Source organism: Arvicola amphibius, chromosome 6 (genome assembly GCF_903992535.2).
Source record: "Arvicola amphibius chromosome 6, mArvAmp1.2, whole genome shotgun sequence".
NCBI lineage: Eukaryota > Metazoa > Chordata > Mammalia > Rodentia > Cricetidae > Arvicola > Arvicola amphibius.
The window spans coordinates 158,002,530-158,020,778 of NC_052052.2; the positions used below are offsets into that span (position 1 = coordinate 158,002,530).

An 18,249-nucleotide genomic window follows, 5' to 3' on the forward strand; every position below is an offset into this window, starting at 1 on the left:
GGCAGAGACTGGAAGAAGGGTCTCCTGACAGGGCCAACGCATTCCCGCTCAAACCCAAGTCCGGCCGACTGGATAAACAACAAGACAAACTCGGCAGAATCAAAGAAAAGGGGGTTTATTTCACACAGTCTCGAAAGGTAAACGGAACAGACCAAAGGCACCCACCCACTGCTGGCAAGGGAGTCCACAACCCATGGTTTGTGTGAGTCCTTCCGGCCTCAGTCAGAGTCCTCCTCACGTGTGCTCAGGGCTCTTTCTCCATAGGCACAGAGGTGGGGGCTTCTCCAAGAGTCTAAGGGGTGGGCGGGCAGGCTTCAGTCATGGGTTTCAGGGTCTGTCTGTTCCATGTCGACATCCGACTCAGAATCCAGGGGTCCTTTAGCTTTGGCCATGTACTCATCCAGTTCTTTGTCCAGCTGCTCCTTGGTCGGTACGGGGCGAGGGAGGGCACCTCTGCCTCGACCACGGCCTCCAAAGTTCCCTCTTCCCCGACCTTTCACAGGCAGACCTCTTCCTGCGTTTCCACCACGACCCGTAGCTGCTGCACGCCCTAGGCCCCCTCTCCCGGGACCACCGCGACCTGGAAGAGCACCTCTTCTTGAGTCCATTAGTGGGGCAGCTAAGTCTTGTTCACCTCGGAGGAGAGGGCTTCGACCTTGGAGCGACCACGAGCCCCTAGGCAGCCTTCTGGTGTCACGGCCCCCACGTTGTCTTCCTCCTCCTCGGGGAAAGCCTCTCTGGTGTTTGGGTAGGCCTAGTCCTCCAATTGCTCCCCTGTCCGGGGGTCCCCTGGGTCGGCCTAAAGACGCCTGGATGTTCCTAGTCCTACCCAGGCGCTGCTCAGGTCTTACTGGGGCCTGGACGGAGGGTCTGTGCTCCATCTGCCGAGCCAGTCTTCTGCCTCTGGCGTTGGCTCGCTGCTGCTCCCGCAGGGAAGCCCGAATAGTCACTGTCATGGGCTGTGTGTTCTCCAGCATCCTAGAAAAGCGCTCATTTAGAGACATCTTGGTGGTTCTTTTTAGCACCACTTTCGGCCCAAACTCTGCGGCCATCTTCAGATCCCGAGGATCCAAGGAGATGGACCCCACAGGGCTCCTCTTCGCTGCTCCTGCGGGCGGGTTGGATGACCCGGACCTGACCAGGATCGCTTGGGTTGACTTGCTGGGCTGCTGGGTTAGGCGCTTGCCAAAAGGGGGTATGATGCGAAGCTCTCTTCCCGTGGCTTGGCTACCTAGTCAGCCGATTCCTTTCTGCTTCTCCGGCCTACTCTTTCCTTCCTTTCCTCTGTGCCAGCCTGTGCTGCCAACTCAAGCTTGCTACCTCCAGGAAGCTCAGAAAGAGACTGTGTCTGAGAGAGGTCTCTACCCCTTCTTATAGTCCTCTCTAGGGGTGGGGCTAGAGGCACCCACCAATAGGATTCGTGCGTGTGGTAGGGTGTGGCAACCAGGATTAAAGGTGTGTGTTTCCAAATCTGCTCATTGAGGCGGATCCCTGGGACTCTTTTACTCTCAGATCTTCAGGTAATCTTCACTTCGTAAAACACGTTTGAAAGTCACTACGTTTTCCCCTTTCCGTGTAACAGACAAGAGCAGGCTTTAAGTAATAGGTGCCTATACAATAAGTCAAGGCAATAAATACATCAACAACGCATAGTCCATTTGCCTTTGACAAATTCAGAGAACAGATGTCACATCTATCCTATCTAGGTGAGTTCAAAGTCTTCTCCCCGATTGACTTTGTATCAGAATTTGCTTTCTGTGTCTGCAAACTATAGAACTATAGCTATCAAATCCTCAACTCCCTCAGAGACTCAAAGAGGAAATAACAGGAACCGAGTAAGCAGGAGGTGCAGGCGGGCGACTTGCAAACCATGGAATGACAGAAAACAGCTGCCTGCCCGGACGACTGTCACCCAAACCGAGTTCCTGGGCAGCATCGGGGCATCTGTCTCCAGCCTTCAGGCCTAGCGTATGTGACAGGCTTTTCTGTGAAGCAGGATACCCTGTGTCCTGCTTGTCTTTGGGACGACGTTGTGTCGGCTGTCCAGACAGGGGCGTCTTCTCGCCCGGTGGATTCCTTTTTGCCACAGAGAAAGTAAACTCCATGTGGAGTGTCTCCTGTGTCCATCCTCTTCTCTGAAGTAGACGGTTGCTGCAAGAAGCAGACGTGTCTCATCGTCACAGAAGAAAACAACAACCTAGGTTATTAAAAGAGTGTAACCGCCATATGCTGTCGATCTCTGAAGTGTGTCAACAAGACCCATCCATCTAAATTATATCTTTGGTAAACCTTCAAAACACACTTAGTATGACTATGAGTTCAATTGTACTAGGGGATTAACTACTCACCTATCTTTCTTTATTATTCTAAACAGTTAATCGATAATAATAATTTTCAAGGTCTAGAAATGTATATTACTTTGTTAATGAGCTGTATAGGTACAATACCTCGGAGGAGATTGGAAATGTATGTAGAGCATGTTTTACTAAAATTGATCTCAAGTTCGTATCAATATACACACTCTGTATACAATATATAAAAGTAAAGGAATGCAAAACATTTAAAACAAATACATGTTAAAAACAGGATTGATAATATTTCTTATTCCTTATCATTTTATCTCTCTTCTCTCCGTCTCTCTCTCTCTCTGTGTCTCTCTCTGTATCTCTCTCTCTCTCCTTCTGTTTGACCACTGTGGGTTTTCGATCCAGGGTTTCTCAGTAGCTGTAGAGCCTGTCTGAGAACTGGTTTTGTAGACCAGGATGTCCTTGAACTCATTAAGAGCAGCCTGCTTCTGCCCCCCAGGTGTCGGGATTAAAGTGATTGCCACGGAAGCCCAGGCTTGGTTTTTCAAAACAAAAACCTTGGATCTCATCAAATACCCTTGGTTTAGATTTTTCCTAACCATTATCCATAATAAATTGTAACTAACACATTATACAGGAACAAACATCCATAAACCATTTTTGGGTGGAGGGAGAAGGTGTGCATAGTTTTCTCCTGATGATTGGGTGCTGATAGTTTCCTTTGAATGAGACAACAGTTTGTTATAAAGAACCAGATAAAAAAAGAATGCCACCGAAACATGACAGCTGACAAATTATTGTTAGAATTACACCTTCAAGAAGTTCAAGGAAAAGCAAGTTATGTAGCTTGAACCAAGATTGGTTCTGGACCTAGGTAACTGCATTTCAGGAGCAGCGGCAAATGACTCACTGCCAGAGGTAGGTTGTAAAGCATCTCCCACCTCTGTCTCTTGAGCCACATCAAACAAGGGCTTCTCCTACACTAAATGTGCACAGGCCTCTTGGACAAAACAGAAAGCCAACCTAAACTAAAAATCTCATTTTCGGGTGGACATTCTACCCATGCAACTCAGGACGTCCTAAGCAATGTCAATGACCAAATCCAAGTGGCCACCGTGTGTAAGCCATTCTTGATCCAGCAGCAATATCCACGTTTCCAAATGACCTCCTTCACCATCAACATGGCAGACATACCTGCAGTTCTAGCTGTGCCCAGACAGCTTTTTAAGGAAGATGTGGAACTCTAACCCAGGGAGCACCCATCGGCGAGAACTCTGGCTCCTTCTGGAACTTTCTCTGGGATCATAAAGGTGACCAGAAGGAATATTAAAGCATCAGCGTATACTGCACGGGAGGCAGAGACTGGAAGAAGGGTCTCCTGACAGGGCCAACGCATTCCCGCTCAAACCCAAGTCCGGCCGCCTGGATAAACAACAAGACAAACTCGGCAGAATCAAAGAAAAGGGGGTTTATTTCACACAGTCTCGAAAGGTAAACGGAACAGACCAAAGGCACCCACCCACTGCTGGCAAGGGAGTCCACAACCCATGGTTTGTGTGAGTCCTTCCGGCCTCAGTCAGAGTCCTCCTCACGTGTGCTCAGGGCTCTTTCTCCATAGGCATAGGCACAGAGGTGGGGGCTTCTCCAAGAGTCTAAGGGGTGGGCGGGCAGGCTTCAGTCATGGGTTTCAGGGTCTGTCTGTTCCATGTCGACATCCGACTCAGAATCCAGGGGTCCTTTAGCTTTGGCCATGTACTCATCCAGTTCTTTGTCCAGCTGCTCCTTGGTCAGTATAGGGCGAGGGAGGGCACCTCTGCCTCGACCACGGCCTCCAAAGTTCCCTCTTCCCCGACCTTTCACAGGCAGACCTCTTCCCCTGTTTCCACCAGGACTCGTAGCTGCTGCACGCCCTAGGCCCCCTCTCCCGGGACCTCCGCGACCTGGAAGAGCACCTCTTCTTGAGTCCATTGGTGGGGCAGCTAAGTCTTGTTCACCTCGGAGGAGAGGGCTTCGACCTTGGAGCGACCAAGAGCCCCTAGGCAGCCTTCTGGTGTCACGGCCCCCACGTTGTCTTCCTCCTCCTCGGGGAAAGCCTCTCTGGTGTTTGGGTAGGCCTAGTCCTCCAATTGCTCCCCTGTCCGGGGGGCCTCTGGGTCGGCCTAAAGGCGCCTGGATGTTCCTCCTCTTACCCAGGCGCTGATCAAGTCTTACTGGGGCCTGGGAGGAGGGTCTGTTCTCCATCTGCCGAGCCAGTCTTCTGCCTCTGGCGCTGGCTCGCTGCTGCTCCCGCAGGGAAGCCCGAATAGTCACTGTCATGGGCTGTGTGTTCTCCAGCATCCTAGAAAAGCGCTCATTTAGAGACATCTTGGTGGTTCTTTTTAGCACCACTTTCGGCCCAAACTGTGCGGCCATCTTCAGATCCCGAGGATCCAAGGAGATGGACCCCAGGGCTCCTCTTCGCGGCTGCTGCGGGCGGGTTGGATGACCCGGACCTGACCAGGATCGCTTGGGTGGACTTGCTGGGCTGCTGGGTTAGGCGCTTGCCAAAAGGGGGTATGATGCGAAGCTCTCTCCCCGTGGCTTGGCTACCTAGTCCGCCGATTCCTTTCTGCTTGTCCGGCCTACTCTTTCCTTCCTTTCCTCTGCGCCAGCCTGTGCTGCCAACTCAAGCTTGCTACCTCCAGGAAGCTCAGAAAGAGACTGTGTCTGAGAGAGGTCTGGACCCCTTCTTATAGTCCTTTCTAGGGGTGGGGCTAGAGGCACGCACCAATAGGATTCGTGCTGTGTCGTAGGGTGTGGCAACCAGGATTAAAGGTGTGTGTTTCCAAATCTGCTCATTGAGGCAGATCCCTGGGACTCTTTTACTCTCAGATCTTCAGGTAATCTTCACTTCGTAAAACACGTTTGAAAGTCACTACGTTTTCCCCTTTCCGTGTAACAGAAAAGAGCAGGCTTTAAGTAATGTGTGCATATATACAATAAGTCAAGGCAATAAATACATCAACAACGCATAGTCCATTTGCCTTTGACAAATTCAGAGAACAGATGTCACATCTATCCTATCTAGGTGAGTTCAAAGTTTTCTCCCCGATTGACTTTGTATCAGAATTTGCTTTCTGTGTCTGCAAACTATAGAACTATAGCTATCAAATCCTCAACTCCCTCAGAGACTCAAAGAGGAAATAACAGGAACCAGGTAAGCAGGAGGTGCAGGCGGGCGACTTGCAAACCATGGAATGACAGAAAACAGCTGCCTGCCCGGACGACTGTCACCCAAACCGAGTTCCTGGGCAGCATCGGGGCATCCGTCTCCAGCCTTCAGGCCTAGCGTATGTGACAGGCTTTTCTGTGAAGCAGGATACCCTGTGTCCTGCTTGTCTTTGGGACGATGTCGTGTCGCCTGTCCAGACAGGGGCGTCTTCTCGCCCGGTGGATTCCTTTTTGCCACAGGGACAGTAACTCCATGTGGTGTGTCTCCTGTATCCATCCTCTTCTCTGAAGTAGACGGCTGCTGCAAGAAGCATACGTGTCTCATTGTCACAGAAGAAAACAACAACCTAGGTCATTAAAACAGTGTAACTGCCATATTCTGTCAATCTCTGAAGTGTGTCAACAAGACCCATCCATCTAAATTATATCTTTGGTAAACCTTCAAAACACACTTAGTATGACTATGAGTTTGATTGTACCAGGGGATTAACTACTCACCTATCTTTCTTTATTATTCTAAACAGTTAATCGATAATAATAATTCTCAAGGTCTAGAAATGTATATTACTTTGTTAATGAGCTGTATAGGTACAATACCTCGGGGGAGATTGGAAATGTATGTAGAGCATGTTTTACTAAAATTGATCTCAAGTTCGTATCAATATACATGCTCTGTATACAATATATAAAAGTAAAGGAATGCAAAACATTTAAAACAAATACATGTTAAAAACAGGATTGATAATATTTCTTATTCCTTATCATTTTATCTCTCTTCTCTCCGTCTCTCTCTCTCTCTCTGTGGGTGTCTCTCTCTGTATCTCTCTCTCTCTCCTTCTGTTTGACCACTGTGGGTTTTCGATCCAGGGTTTCTCAGTAGCTGTAGAGCCTGTCTAAGAACTGGTTCTGTAGACCAGGATGTCCTTGAACTCATTAAGAGCAGCCTGCTTCTGCCCCCCAGGTGTCGGGATTAAAGTGATTGCCACGGAAGCCCAGGCTTGGTTTTTCAAAACAAAAACCTTGGATCTCATCAAATACCCTTGGTTTAGATTTTTCCTAACCATTATCCATAATAAATTGTAACTAACACATTATACAGGAACAAACATCCATAAACCATTTTTGGGTGGAGGGAGAAGGTGTGCATAGTTTTCTCCTGATGATTGGGTGCTGATAGTTTCCTTTGAATGAGACAACAGTTTGTTATAAAGAACCAGATAAAAAAAGAATGCCACCGAAACATGACAGCTGACAAATTATTGTTAGAATTACACCTTCAAGAAGTTCAAGGAAAAGCAAGTTATGTAGCTTGAACCAAGATTGGTTCTGGACCTAGGTAACTGCATTTCAGGAGCAGTGGCAAATGACTTGCTGCCAGAGTTAGGTTGTAAAGCATCTCCCACCCCTGTCTCTTGAGCCACATCAAACAAGGGCTTCTCCTACACTAAATGTGCACAGGCCTCTTGGACAAAACAGAAAGCCAACCTAAACTAAAAATCTCATTTTTGGGTGGACATTCTACACATGCAACTCAGGACGTCCTAAGCAATGTCAATGACCAAATCCAAGTGGCCACCGTGTGTAAGCCATTCTTGATCCAGCAGCAATATCCACGTTTCCAAATGACCTCCTTCACCATCAACATGGCAGACACACCTGCAGTTCTAGCTGTGTCCAGACAGCTTTTTAAGGAAGATGTGGAACTCTAACCCAGGGAGCACCCATCGGCGAGAACTCTGGCTCCTTCTGGAACTTTCTCTGGGATCATAAAGGTGACCAGAAGGAATATTAAAGCATCAGCGTATACTGCAGGGGAGGCAGAGACTGGAAGAAGGGTCTCCTGACAGGGCCAACGCATTCCCGCTCAAACCCAAGTCCGGCCGCCTGGATAAACAACAAGACAAACTCGGCAGAATCAAAGAAAAGGGGGTTTATTTCACACAGTCTCGAAAGGTAAACGGAACAGACCAAAGGCACCCACCCATTGCTGGCAAGGGAGTCCACAACCCATGGTTTGTGTGAGTCCTTCCGGCCTCAGTCAGAGTCCTCCTCACGTGTGCTCAGGGCTCTTTCTCCATAGGCATAGGCACAGAGGTGGGGGCTTCTCCAAGAGTCTAAGGGGTGGGCGGGCAGGCTTCAGTCATGGGTTTCAGGGTCTGTCTGTTCCATGTCGACATCCGACTCAGAATCCAGGGGTCCTTTAGCGTTGGCCATGTACTCATCCAGTTCTTTGTCCAGCTGCTCCTTGGTCGGTACGGGGCGAGGGAGGGCACCTCTGCCTCGACCACGGCCTCCAAAGTTCCCTCTTCCCCGACCTTTCACAGGCAGACCTCTTCCCCTGTTTCCACCACGACCCATAGCTGCTGCACGCCCTAGGCCCCCTCTCCCGGGACCTCCGCGACCTGGAAGAGCACCTCTTCTTGAGTCCATTGGTGGGGCAGCTAAGTCTTGTTCACCTCGGAGGAGCGGGCTTCGACCTTGGAGCGACCACGCTCCCCTAGGCAGCCTTCTGGTGTCACGGCCCCCACGTTGTCTTCCTCCTCCTCGGGGAAAGCCTCTCTGGTGTTTGGGTAGGCCTAGTCCTCCAATTGCTCCCCTGTCCGGGGGGCCTCTGGGTCGGCCTAAAGGCGCCTGGATGTTCCTCGTCTTACCCAGGCGCTGCTCAAGTCTTACTGGGGCCTGGACGGAGGGTCTGTGCTCCATCTGCCGGACCATTCTTCTGCTTCTGGCGCTGGCTCGCTGCCGCTCCCGCAGCGAAGCCCGAATAGTCACTGTCATGGGCTGTGTGTTCTCCAGCATCCTAGAAAAGTGCTCATTTAGAGACATCTTGGTGGTTCTTTTTAGCACCACTTTCGGCCCAAACTCTGCGGCCATCTTCAGATCCCGAGGATCCAAGGAGATGGACCCCAGGGCTCCTCTTCGCGGCTGCTGCGGGCGGGTTGGATGACCCGGACCTGACCAGGATCGCTTGGGTTGACTTGCTGGGCTGCTGGGTTAGGCGCTTGCCAAAAGGGGGTATGATGCGAAGCTCTCTCCCCGTGGCTTGGCTACCTAGTCAGCCGATTCCTTTCTGCTTGTCCGGCCTACTCTTTCCTTCCTTTCCTCTGCGCCAGCCTGTGCTGCCAACTCAAGCTTGCTACCTCCAGGAAGCTCAGAAAGAGACTGTGTCTGAGAGAGGTCTCGACCCCTTCTTATAGTCCTCTCTAGGGGTGGGGCTAGAGGCACCCACCAATAGGATTCGTGCGTGTGGTAGGGTGTGGCAACCAGGATTAAAGGTGTGTGTTTCCAAATCTGCTCATTGAGGCGGATCCCTGGGACTCTTTTACTCTCAGATCTTCAGGTAATCTTCACTTCGTAAAACACATTTGAAAGTCACTTTGTCTCACAGTTACTTCAACAGAGTCTTATATATGCAGTTAATATTCAGTTGACCTTCTGTTCTCCTGTGACAGCACCCAGGTCTGCAGGTCATGGGAAGTCCATACAATCTGCGTGCCCCCTTGACTATATGATTATCCAGTCAGGCTGATGTTGACCCCGGTACCTTTTCACTTTCGTGAAATCGATGATTGCCTTGAAAGTAGGTCTCTTTTGCATCCAACGTGCCTAGGGAGCAGTTTCCACTCAGCTTGGGTTTTCTCTGATTAAAAATACACTACCCTGTTTTTCTTGAAAACAAGCTGATATAACTGTCCAGTAAGAAAAATTGTGCCAGGCTTCATGTGTGATTCCCAAGGAGTTTTGTGTCTGGTGGCAGGAGAAAAAGAGTCCATGAAAGTGGTTTTGGACAGGGACAGTAGGCTTCCACAAGGAAGGGTTTCTGGGTCTATGTGCTCTCCGAGTTCTGAAACACGTATGAGTATCCTGTTTACTAAAAGTTGTCTCAGGAGGGTGTGCCAAGTGTTGCCACAGGACGCAGCTTCAGAGGAGGATGCTAACGATCCTTTGTGGGACCTCACTTTTGCAGTCAACACATGCCAGTTAAATATACCCACGGCTGAATGTCCGTGACCTTGAATTATATCTTGAGTGGACTCTTGGGAATACCAGCTGAAGGCTACCTGGTATAATTCCCACTCACCCCAGTGCATGAATGTCCTGCCTTTCCTAATATTGTTAACCTCCCTGACTTTCTGCTCACTCTTAATCTAGTTCAAAGTTAACTCTAGCTCAGAGGTGCTTGAAGTGCTGTTTTAGGCTTTAACCTCATTGTGTATTTTGGTTTCCCTTTGAACTTGTTATGCCCAAATCCGTGGGTCCCCATAAAAGTCAACAAAGGAGACCAAGGCTCATATGTAAAAGCAAAAAGTCTTTATTTTAATCAAGATTGCAAACTCGGTCTCTCTGCATGTTCAACGTATTGGAATATCCAGAGAGCCCCAAGCTCAATTAGAATTGGGTATTTATAGTAGTAAAGGTGGGGGTGAGGAGTCTCTGAGGTTCAGGACCCCTGATTGGCTGATTTGTCTAGGGGTGTCCTGGTGAAGTACTGGCAAGTGTTTCTATTTACAGTGCTTGGAATGCCAAGAATTTCCTTTGAATGGTCTGTTCTTGGGGAGGGGGGGGGTCAGGTAATCTCCACACCTGCCAGGCATTGTCTCAGAGTAAACTATTGAGACTCTAGACTCCATTTAAATGTATCGATGGCCAGAGTCCCAGGTCATAATGGTTGGAGCAAGTAAAGGACTTTTTTTTTCTTTGCCCAGACTTAGATTATCATGGCTGGCCCTCACAAACTCACTTGAATATTGCAAAAGCTATAACCAAAGTAGAGAACTTGCTTGAATTGAATTGTGCTTCTTCAAAAGCCCTGGAAGTTCGTTGATGTCTTACTGTCTTCTGACTTTGGAGACTCCGAGATTGAACACCATCCATGACCCTTTGTCTCTATTCATCCTCGAATATGAACAATCTGTCACAGCAGAACCCTGGCTCCACAGGAGCGAACCCGGGCAGAACTGATTTCCAAGGGGAATGTGTCCTTCCGACCACATTTCACTCTGCGTCTCCTAGGCCAGCAAAGTTGTCAGCATGGGTGTTAATTGCTCCTGCTTATGATCTCACTCAAGTTAAACATCTTTAAAACTATAAACTGGGGGCTAGGGAGATGGCCCAACACAGCAAAGCCACACAAACATGAGGATATATGATCCATCTCCACATAAAGACAACTGTGATGGTCTGTGCCTGCGTCCCAGTGCCAGGAAGAAGAAGCCCTCTGGAGCTTGCTGGCCAGTCAGTCCAGCCAAATCAGTGAGAAACCCTGGCTCAGAAAGTAAGGCTGAGGGCTAGGTAGGGTGGTACATCCTTTAATCCCAGCATGTAGGGGGCAAAGGCAGGACCTCTGTGAGTTCAAGACCAATCAGATCTACACAGTGAGTTCTAGGAAAGCCAGGGCTGCATAGTGAGACTCTGTCTTAAAAACAAAGTAAGGTAGAGAGGCTGGGAAGGTGGCTCCATGGCTAAGAGATCACTCGCTCCTCTTGCAGAGGGCCCACACGCAGATCCTCCCACACAGGTGAGGCACCTGCACTCACTAACACATGCACACACATATACACACTCAATGGGAAAAATGTTACTGCAGAGTTCAACAAAGGAAGATTGTCAACACTGACCTCCGATCTTCACAAACACACACACCAGCTAACTAAAAGATAATTTGTAGTAATGTTTCAATTACTGTTCATTCTTCCTTTCACCGAGTTATAAAGACCCCTTTTTATGATTTTTTTAAAAAATCCCCGGCGGGCCCGCAGAGCAGCTGGCGGAGGGTCCCGGTTATAGGTCCCGAGCAGCTGGGGGTGGGGGCAAGTGGGGAGGTGAGGGCAAGTGGGGAGGTGAGGGCTGGGCTGGTGGGTCCCGAGCAGCTGGCAGCAGAAAATGCTGGCAGGTCCCCTGTGGCAGTAGGCAGACAGGCCCACAGAGCAGCCAGTCCCAGGCAGAGAAGGCTGCCAGTCCCCAGAAGCTCCCCGCGGGTCCCTGGCGGGTTGGCAGGTGGGTCCCGGTGCCCGGTCCTGAGCAGCAGGGGGAGGGCCCAGCCATGCAGAGCTGGGCTGGTCCCAGTGGGCTGGCAGGGTAGAAGGCACATGGATACATTGTACAGAATAGAACTGGATATTTATTACTTAGAGGAGAGAGAAAGAAAGAGAAGAGGAGACAGAGAAGGGCCTGAGAGAGGGAGAGAGAAAGAGAGCACTTGTGTGCGGCTGGGAGTGGGTGTGGCTTTCCTCTTAAAGAGACAAAAACCATAACAACCCCCCCCCCATCTTCCATCTTTAGGGAACTCAGTTCCATGTTTAGTTTCCTTCCAGAGCAGAATGATTTCTGTTTTATTATTTAACTGACTTTTGACCTAGATCCTCCTATCTTCTACAGCCCTGACATCCATCCTCCTCCTGACTCCTTTGGAAAGTTGTGAGGCTTGTTTCTGCCTCCAAATGGCACATGGTGGAGAGAAAGAGGATTCTAGTTTCCATCCTTCTTCTGCTGCCCTCAGGCCCCTCAGTTGTGAGGCAGACTTGCTGAAGGGGAAGAGGCTGGTCGTTCATAGGACAGGCCCTCTGTGGTATCTCAGAAGCCAGCCTGGACTGAGGGAGCAAATCCAGAAAGGAGCCAATAGTGTTTCTTTGTTGTTTCCCCAAGGAAGGGGCCAGATGCTCTTAAACCACTTAGAGATTAGGAAACGTGAATGTGGTACCTGCAGGAGGCCCGCATAACTGTCTGCTAGCACTGCTTAGAAATCCATTTGAATTCAAAGGCCTTTTCTAGTCTCGCTTAGCCTACCAAAAGAGTGCTCCCTAAATCCTCTGATTAGAACCTTTCAAGGTCTTACCTCCACCTCCGTGCTAGGCACTGATGGGGAAGCAGGGCCACTAGAACTTTTGACAGTCCCCCAGGACAGCAAGGTCTTTTCTAGGTACCCACACTCTCCAGAAGACAAAACAGAAACTATGTGAGTGCATTGGGATAGGAAACAGGTCTGCCCAGTGTTCCAGGGTGTGTACCCTCTCTTTAGTGTTTTTGCTGAAGATGACGCTGAACTTTGAGTCTATTTCTACTTGATTAGCATCCCCCTGATTTGTCCATCCAATCTTCAACTCTCTCCCCTGCTGTGGAACAATCCTTTTCTACACTATGAATATATATTACTCTCATTGGTTAATAAAAAGTCGACAGGCCGGTAGCTGGGCAGGAAGTTAGGCAAGAAAGTCAAACTGAGAATGATAGGAAGAAGGAGAGCAGAGTCAGGAGAGATGCCAGCCAGGCACCCAGGAAGCAAGACATGCTAGAGGACAAGTAAAGCCACAAGCCACATGCTAATACATAGATTAATAGAAATGGGTTCATCTAAATGTAAGAGTTAGCTAGTAACAAGCCTGAACTATGGGGCGAGTATTTATAAGTCATACTCAGACCCTGAGTCAGTTTTTGGGACTGGGCGGTGGGGACAGAAAAGCTCCATTTACAGTCTTCATTTTGTGAGCTCCTCTCTGCGTATTCACACACACTTGGGAGGCGATCAGCACTATCTTTGCAAAGAACCCTTCCATGATCTTTCTGACAGCATCTAGCAGGTCAGGATGTTTGCTAATCCACTGTTAACTGGACATTGGGCCAGTTTTGTATCTTTGAAGTGCTATACCACAAGGCTTGTTTGCTCCCATGGTTACAGGGGCTCTTCCAGCTAGATGGCATTGCATGCTCCCTTAAATCTCATCTGAGAGGTTTCATATGTAAGTGTTAAGTTGGCTGAGACTTTCTTTCTTCTGAGAATATTAGCAACCAAGAGACCAAAACTTCCAAGGTGAGTGTTTTTTCCTTCTCAGGGTTCAGACTTAAAAAGATCTTCCTACCATGCGGAACAGTGAATACTAACTAACGCCATCCTCAGGTGCATAAGTTCAGGGTGTTACTCTTTAATTGCTTCAAATTCAATACTATTCAGGTGCTACCATACTGCATGGATATTGGCCAGGTTTCATCTTGACAGAGTCCCTAAATATTTTGTGTGTGGTTCTAATGCATAATCTTTTGGTGTTTGTCCAAGTACAGAGTTAGGTATAACTCTTTACGGGAATGCCTGGAATCTAAACAGGCGCATGTAGAGCTTAAACAGAGCCCCTACCCCCATCAGCCTTCACTGCCAACAAAGCCAGAGTGCCCTCCCCCTACTGACAGGGAATTCTGGGAAGACAACTTCCCTTGGCATATCTTGTTACAAGATTAAACTGCCTAGAGAGTCTGGGGGGAACTTAGTGGGAGAAAAGTGGTTACTCACATTCCCTAAATTCTGTTATTGTTTGGAAGCTTGAGCAAACAAAGTGGTTGGTGAGGATTTCTCAGCTGAGGGACCCAAGAAGCAAGGAGCTAAAACAATGGCCTTACCTGGAGGGTCTAGAAAATCAAACTAGTGAATGCAGTGTCCTAAAACACAGACATACATACACATGCTTGCATTTTGCACACACACAGATGCACGCACACATGCACACACACACACACCACACACACACACACGTATTGACATTTCAAAATTATGTGGAAGGAATTGATCTGTGATTATGTTGAACTGCAATTGGAAGCTCTTCTAGAGGATAATATTTCTGAAATGTGTGCTTTTATATTTGTACATATATTGCTACACATTTCTGAACGTACTCTCTAGGATCTCTGCTGGCTACCTTCTGCCACATATACAACAGCTAGTGACAGAACCAGATAGGATACCTGCAACAGCCCACAGAGAAGGGCAGCAGTAGTGAGCGGGACTATATGAACCTCTCAAATAAAAGATGGAATGTATACCAGTGCGGAGGAGGGATCAGTAGGGTCCACGAGGAGAACAAGGTGAGCATGGTGCAGAGCAGAGGACTTAGCACGAAGTGGGAACATTCAGGTGATGAGGTGGCCTGCAGTACAGAGTCTGGGTGTCAGATGAGAAAAGGGCACTGAGAGGGGGTAAAGTTCTAAACTGTAGCCAAACTTCAGTGCCAGCTTCAAGGATGTAGACATCTTGAAGGCATTGGGAATCCACAGATGGTTTCTGTTGTGTTTAGGGATGTGGGTGCACCCAGGGAGGGAAGAAGATGTAATGCTGCTGCGTGCAGATACGGCTGTGGCTGCGAGATGACTCAGCCCTGGTGGATGATGGATCAGAGTGGAGAGAGAGAGAGAGGTAGTTGGGGATCCGCGGGCTGCAGTAGGCCAGGGTGAAGACGTGAGCGCCCAGCCCAAGGCTATCCGTCAGCACAGCCGTACTCCTGGAGTAGCATGAACTCCGCCATTCCATCTTACCCCAGTTAATTCTTACCACTTGTTATGAAGTAGCTGCCTGACCGTCTTACAGAGAGCTCCAGTGTCATACAATGTGTGAATGACAGGTGGGATTTAAACTCACTTTCACCCCTACTTTCAGATTCGTGTTCAAAATATACTGTGGCACGTTGGTATTTTTTAAATGGCTAATAACTGCAGAAGCAGAGAATGTAGAAGAGGCTCTACTTAAGCCGGGTTATCTTGGTCATAACCACCATTGTGTAAGTAACTCTGTAATCTATTATCTTCCATTGGGATTTGAGGCAAAAGTCTCCTGTGCTGAGTCTCTGTGCATGCAGGCTTGTGGAGGCAGAGATGGGCAGAGAGTCACAACATGTTTCCAGGTTTGTGGGAAATTGCAGAGGACAAGACAGAAATCATAAAAGCACAATTGAATTACGTTGTGTTGTGGCCCCTGGGATAACAGCTGTTTTCCAGGTCTACAATCCTCATTAGGAAATTAAAAACCCGAAGCTTCCCATCCACAGCCTTGCACTGTTGGCCACGTGGTGACAGGAAGCCCTGTGTTTGTACAGGTGGGGGAGCAAGCAGCCTTGCGAGGTGGGTGGCTTGAAACTCTGCTGGGAGCCCAGGTGGGGTGTGTGAGGAAAAGGCAGTCCAGGAAGAGGCTGTGTGCTCTCTGCTCCCTGTGCGAGGGAGGAGTGGAAGGTGGCCCTTTCTGTGTTGCTGGGTCATGTCAGGGCCACAGATTCAGTAAACCTCTGCACGAACAGACACAGAAACAAAACAGAAGGTTTTGGTCCTGGTATAAACTCAGTTCCCACTTCTAAACAAATACAGAAAAAGCACTACAGCATCATGAACCTTTGCATTGGCTGAAAGTAACCTCAACCTTGAAAGCACAAAAAGAAAGGCCATTCATTTAAAAAAAAAAAACATTGAATTAAAACAAATTATGTATATTTAAAACACTAAGCATATATTATAAAACATTAAAAATATCTTTTGAAGTATTGAACAAAAATGTCATATATGATATTAAAATATGTGTGAGCGTATGCATAAATATGGATTTGTTTTAAATCACAAATATCCAAAAATGTGGCTCCCTCAGCCTTGGAGTTTGGGAGCCCATGATGTGGGGTGTGAGGATAAGGGGGATGGAGGCACAGTGCTGATGGCATTCTAGTTTCTTGGTTATGTGAGCTGAGTTTGCCCAACTGTAGGGGAATGGACGTGTACTGAGCACATTTGGGAAGGTGAGGCTGTGAAGGCTGTATGTGAGATGCATAAAACACGCAGTTTTGGCACAATATTCTCAACTTACAATGGGTGTTTTGGGACATAGCCTCATCGGAGGTTAAGGAGCATATGCAGAGCATAAAGCCAGGAAGAAACAGGTGTTTTGACACAGAAATGCTTCAGGGTTTGCAAGCAGATGATTGTGGAGACTGCAGGCCATTGAGTCTACCTACCAGGTGGTCAAGGAAGAGCTCACTAGGGAGATATTTGACCTTGACCCCAGGAAAGGAGAGAAACAGTCACACACACACACACACACACACACACACACCTAAGAGATGTTTGTGGTTTTTGTTTGTTTGTTGTTTGTTTGTTTTGTCTGGGGTAAGAAACGGTGACCATTTGGGTCCTAACGCAGAAACGGCTGCATCCCCAGCCATTTGAAGAGGTGCAGGTTAAATGGCTCAAGCTAGAACTCATCTGAAAAGCTGAATGCAAGAGGAAAAAGAAAGGCCCCTTGTCTCCCCGAATTATCAAACATTTGGAATAACAGCAGGGTGCAGAAGCACCGTAGGACCCTGTCAAGCTTAGGAGTCTGGGCTATTGCAAACACAACCCAGGCTTGGTCTGCTCCAAGGAGCAGCAGAGAAACTGAAGAGACTGAGAAGTGCTAAGGCTGATTAAGGTGACCTTACATTTCTCTCTATGTGCAGCAGAGGCCATTGTCAGACTCTGAGGAGAGAAACAGTAGAGCTCAGTGTGCATCTAGAAGGTTCTCTGACTCTTGTCTGGGGCAGTAAGAAGGCCAGTGGGAATCCAATCTAGGCAGGTGAAGAATCACAGTAATCACAAGAAAGAGTTCTGCATAACACGCTTTGGTCCTATGCAGGTCCAACTAGGTCGTCACCACCTCCTGCACTGGGAGTCTTCTGTATGGTCTTTGGTTTGGGTGATAATTGAACTGCTGTTGGGCTGATGTGGATGTGGATTGTGTGTTGGGATAGATGGTAAGATAGCCAGGCTGAAAGCGTCCTTTCCCTTCTCACTAGCCTGACCTCAACTAACTTGATATCACATGGAAACAATCAGTAGAAAGAACAAAACTTATGATATGTGGGAGTTCCATGATGTAGAATTCCATGACGTTCTTTTTAAAGAGCAAAGGACTCCTGTCCATACTGTCTGTAGGCGTCCCAAGAGGCTTCCCTCTTGGGGACTTCGGAATTTCAGCTGAGCTAAGAGGGAGGGCCAGCTCAGGAGTCTGATACAGTAGGTGGCCTCAGTGAGGCGGGGACCTTGGTGGACAACTCCATTGTTTTGGTCTCAGCCATGGCAGGGGGTGCACATGATTGTACCTTTGAGCAACAGCTTTGAGCACAGAGCTCCTTGGAGTTACAGGGCGTGAACTTGGGGTCCCTGCCTTAAGAAGGAGGTAAAGGTGATAAAGGGACACTAAAGGAAGAGGAAAAGACAGAGAACAGATGAAATGATTTGGTATGCGGACACAACAGAATGACTCTCAGGAAGAGCAAGAAATGGGCTAAAGGAACAACACGGGGGACTTGCAGTAGTTGCACAGAGTGAAGGAAGTCAGGCAGCGGGAGCACCTGACAAGAGATTGCCGTGTTGTATTTGAATTGTTTGACTACTCCGGAAGGAGCAACAGCTGCTAAAAGACATTTGATTATAAATGCTGCTGGATCAATCCAACCTATATATTTTGAAAATGCCTTGACTTCAAAATTTAAGTAAAAAGGTATGTTACTTTGGAGACAAGGTTTTGCTTCTGTTTCCACCAAAAAAAAAAAAAAAAAAAAAAAAAAAAATGAGAGGCTGTGGGTTCATTTTGGGTTCAGAAAAGTAAGGTTTGATCAAGGAAGATCCCCCCCCCCCCCCCCCCGTAAAACTTCAATAGGAATAGATGGCCCAGATGATCCAACATTTCAGAGCACTTCTATTGCAATTTCCTCTGAGTTTTATATTCAGAACAGCCTCAACTGCCTGAGATGGCCCCAGTTTACAGAATACTCCAGTCAGGATTTGACCATAATCCTAAATTTTCTTTGGGTCCCCATAAGATTATCAGTGTTCCCAAGCAACAGGAAGTAGCCTAGAAAACTATACCCACATTCCCAAAAAATAGATTATGGATGTTTGTCTTTGTTTAGAGTGTTGGTTACAAGTTGTTATGAATAATAATCAGGAAAAATGC

The 18,249-nt window shown here is 48.1% G+C and overlaps 3 protein-coding genes across 6 annotated transcripts; all 3 read right to left on the bottom strand.

Moving 5' to 3' along the window:
* Nucleotides 1-314: 314 nt before the first annotated feature.
* Nucleotides 315-1,052, bottom strand: LOC119817705 (chromatin target of PRMT1 protein-like). Of its 2 annotated transcripts, XM_038335080.1 has the most exons (2): nt 656-1,052; nt 315-514 (listed from the first exon to the last, which is right to left on the bottom strand). In XM_038335080.1, exons 1-2 carry the CDS (start codon nt 1,050-1,052, stop codon nt 315-317), a joined length of 597 nt encoding a protein of 198 aa, XP_038191008.1. The 2 variants fall into 2 exon arrangements, with proteins under 2 accessions (XP_038191008.1, XP_038191007.1); XM_038335079.1 differs by having other exon boundaries at nt 315-1,052.
* Nucleotides 1,053-3,980: 2,928 nt separating this feature from the next.
* LOC119817710 (chromatin target of PRMT1 protein-like) lies at nt 3,981-4,718 on the bottom strand. 2 transcript variants are annotated; one of them, XM_038335086.1, is made up of 2 exons: nt 4,322-4,718; nt 3,981-4,174 (listed from the first exon to the last, which is right to left on the bottom strand). In XM_038335086.1, the coding sequence occupies exons 1-2, from the start codon at nt 4,716-4,718 to the stop codon at nt 3,981-3,983; spliced, it is 591 nt and encodes a 196-aa protein (XP_038191014.1). The 2 variants fall into 2 exon arrangements, with proteins under 2 accessions (XP_038191014.1, XP_038191013.1); XM_038335085.1 differs by having other exon boundaries at nt 3,981-4,718.
* A 2,934-nt stretch (nt 4,719-7,652) lies between these two features.
* On the bottom strand, nt 7,653-8,390 carry LOC119817709 (chromatin target of PRMT1 protein-like). 2 transcript variants are annotated; one of them, XM_038335084.1, is made up of 2 exons: nt 7,994-8,390; nt 7,653-7,846 (listed from the first exon to the last, which is right to left on the bottom strand). In XM_038335084.1, exons 1-2 carry the CDS (start codon nt 8,388-8,390, stop codon nt 7,653-7,655), a joined length of 591 nt encoding a protein of 196 aa, XP_038191012.1. The 2 variants fall into 2 exon arrangements, with proteins under 2 accessions (XP_038191012.1, XP_038191010.1); XM_038335082.1 differs by having other exon boundaries at nt 7,653-8,390.
* Nucleotides 8,391-18,249: the final 9,859 nt, after the last annotated feature.

Coding starts and splice junctions, on each gene's coding strand:
- LOC119817705 (XM_038335079.1), bottom strand. CDS start 1,052: ATGGCCGCAGAGTTTGGGCCGAAAGTGGTGCTAAAAAGAACCACCAAG.
- LOC119817710 (XM_038335085.1), bottom strand. CDS start 4,718: ATGGCCGCACAGTTTGGGCCGAAAGTGGTGCTAAAAAGAACCACCAAG.
- LOC119817709 (XM_038335082.1), bottom strand. CDS start 8,390: ATGGCCGCAGAGTTTGGGCCGAAAGTGGTGCTAAAAAGAACCACCAAG.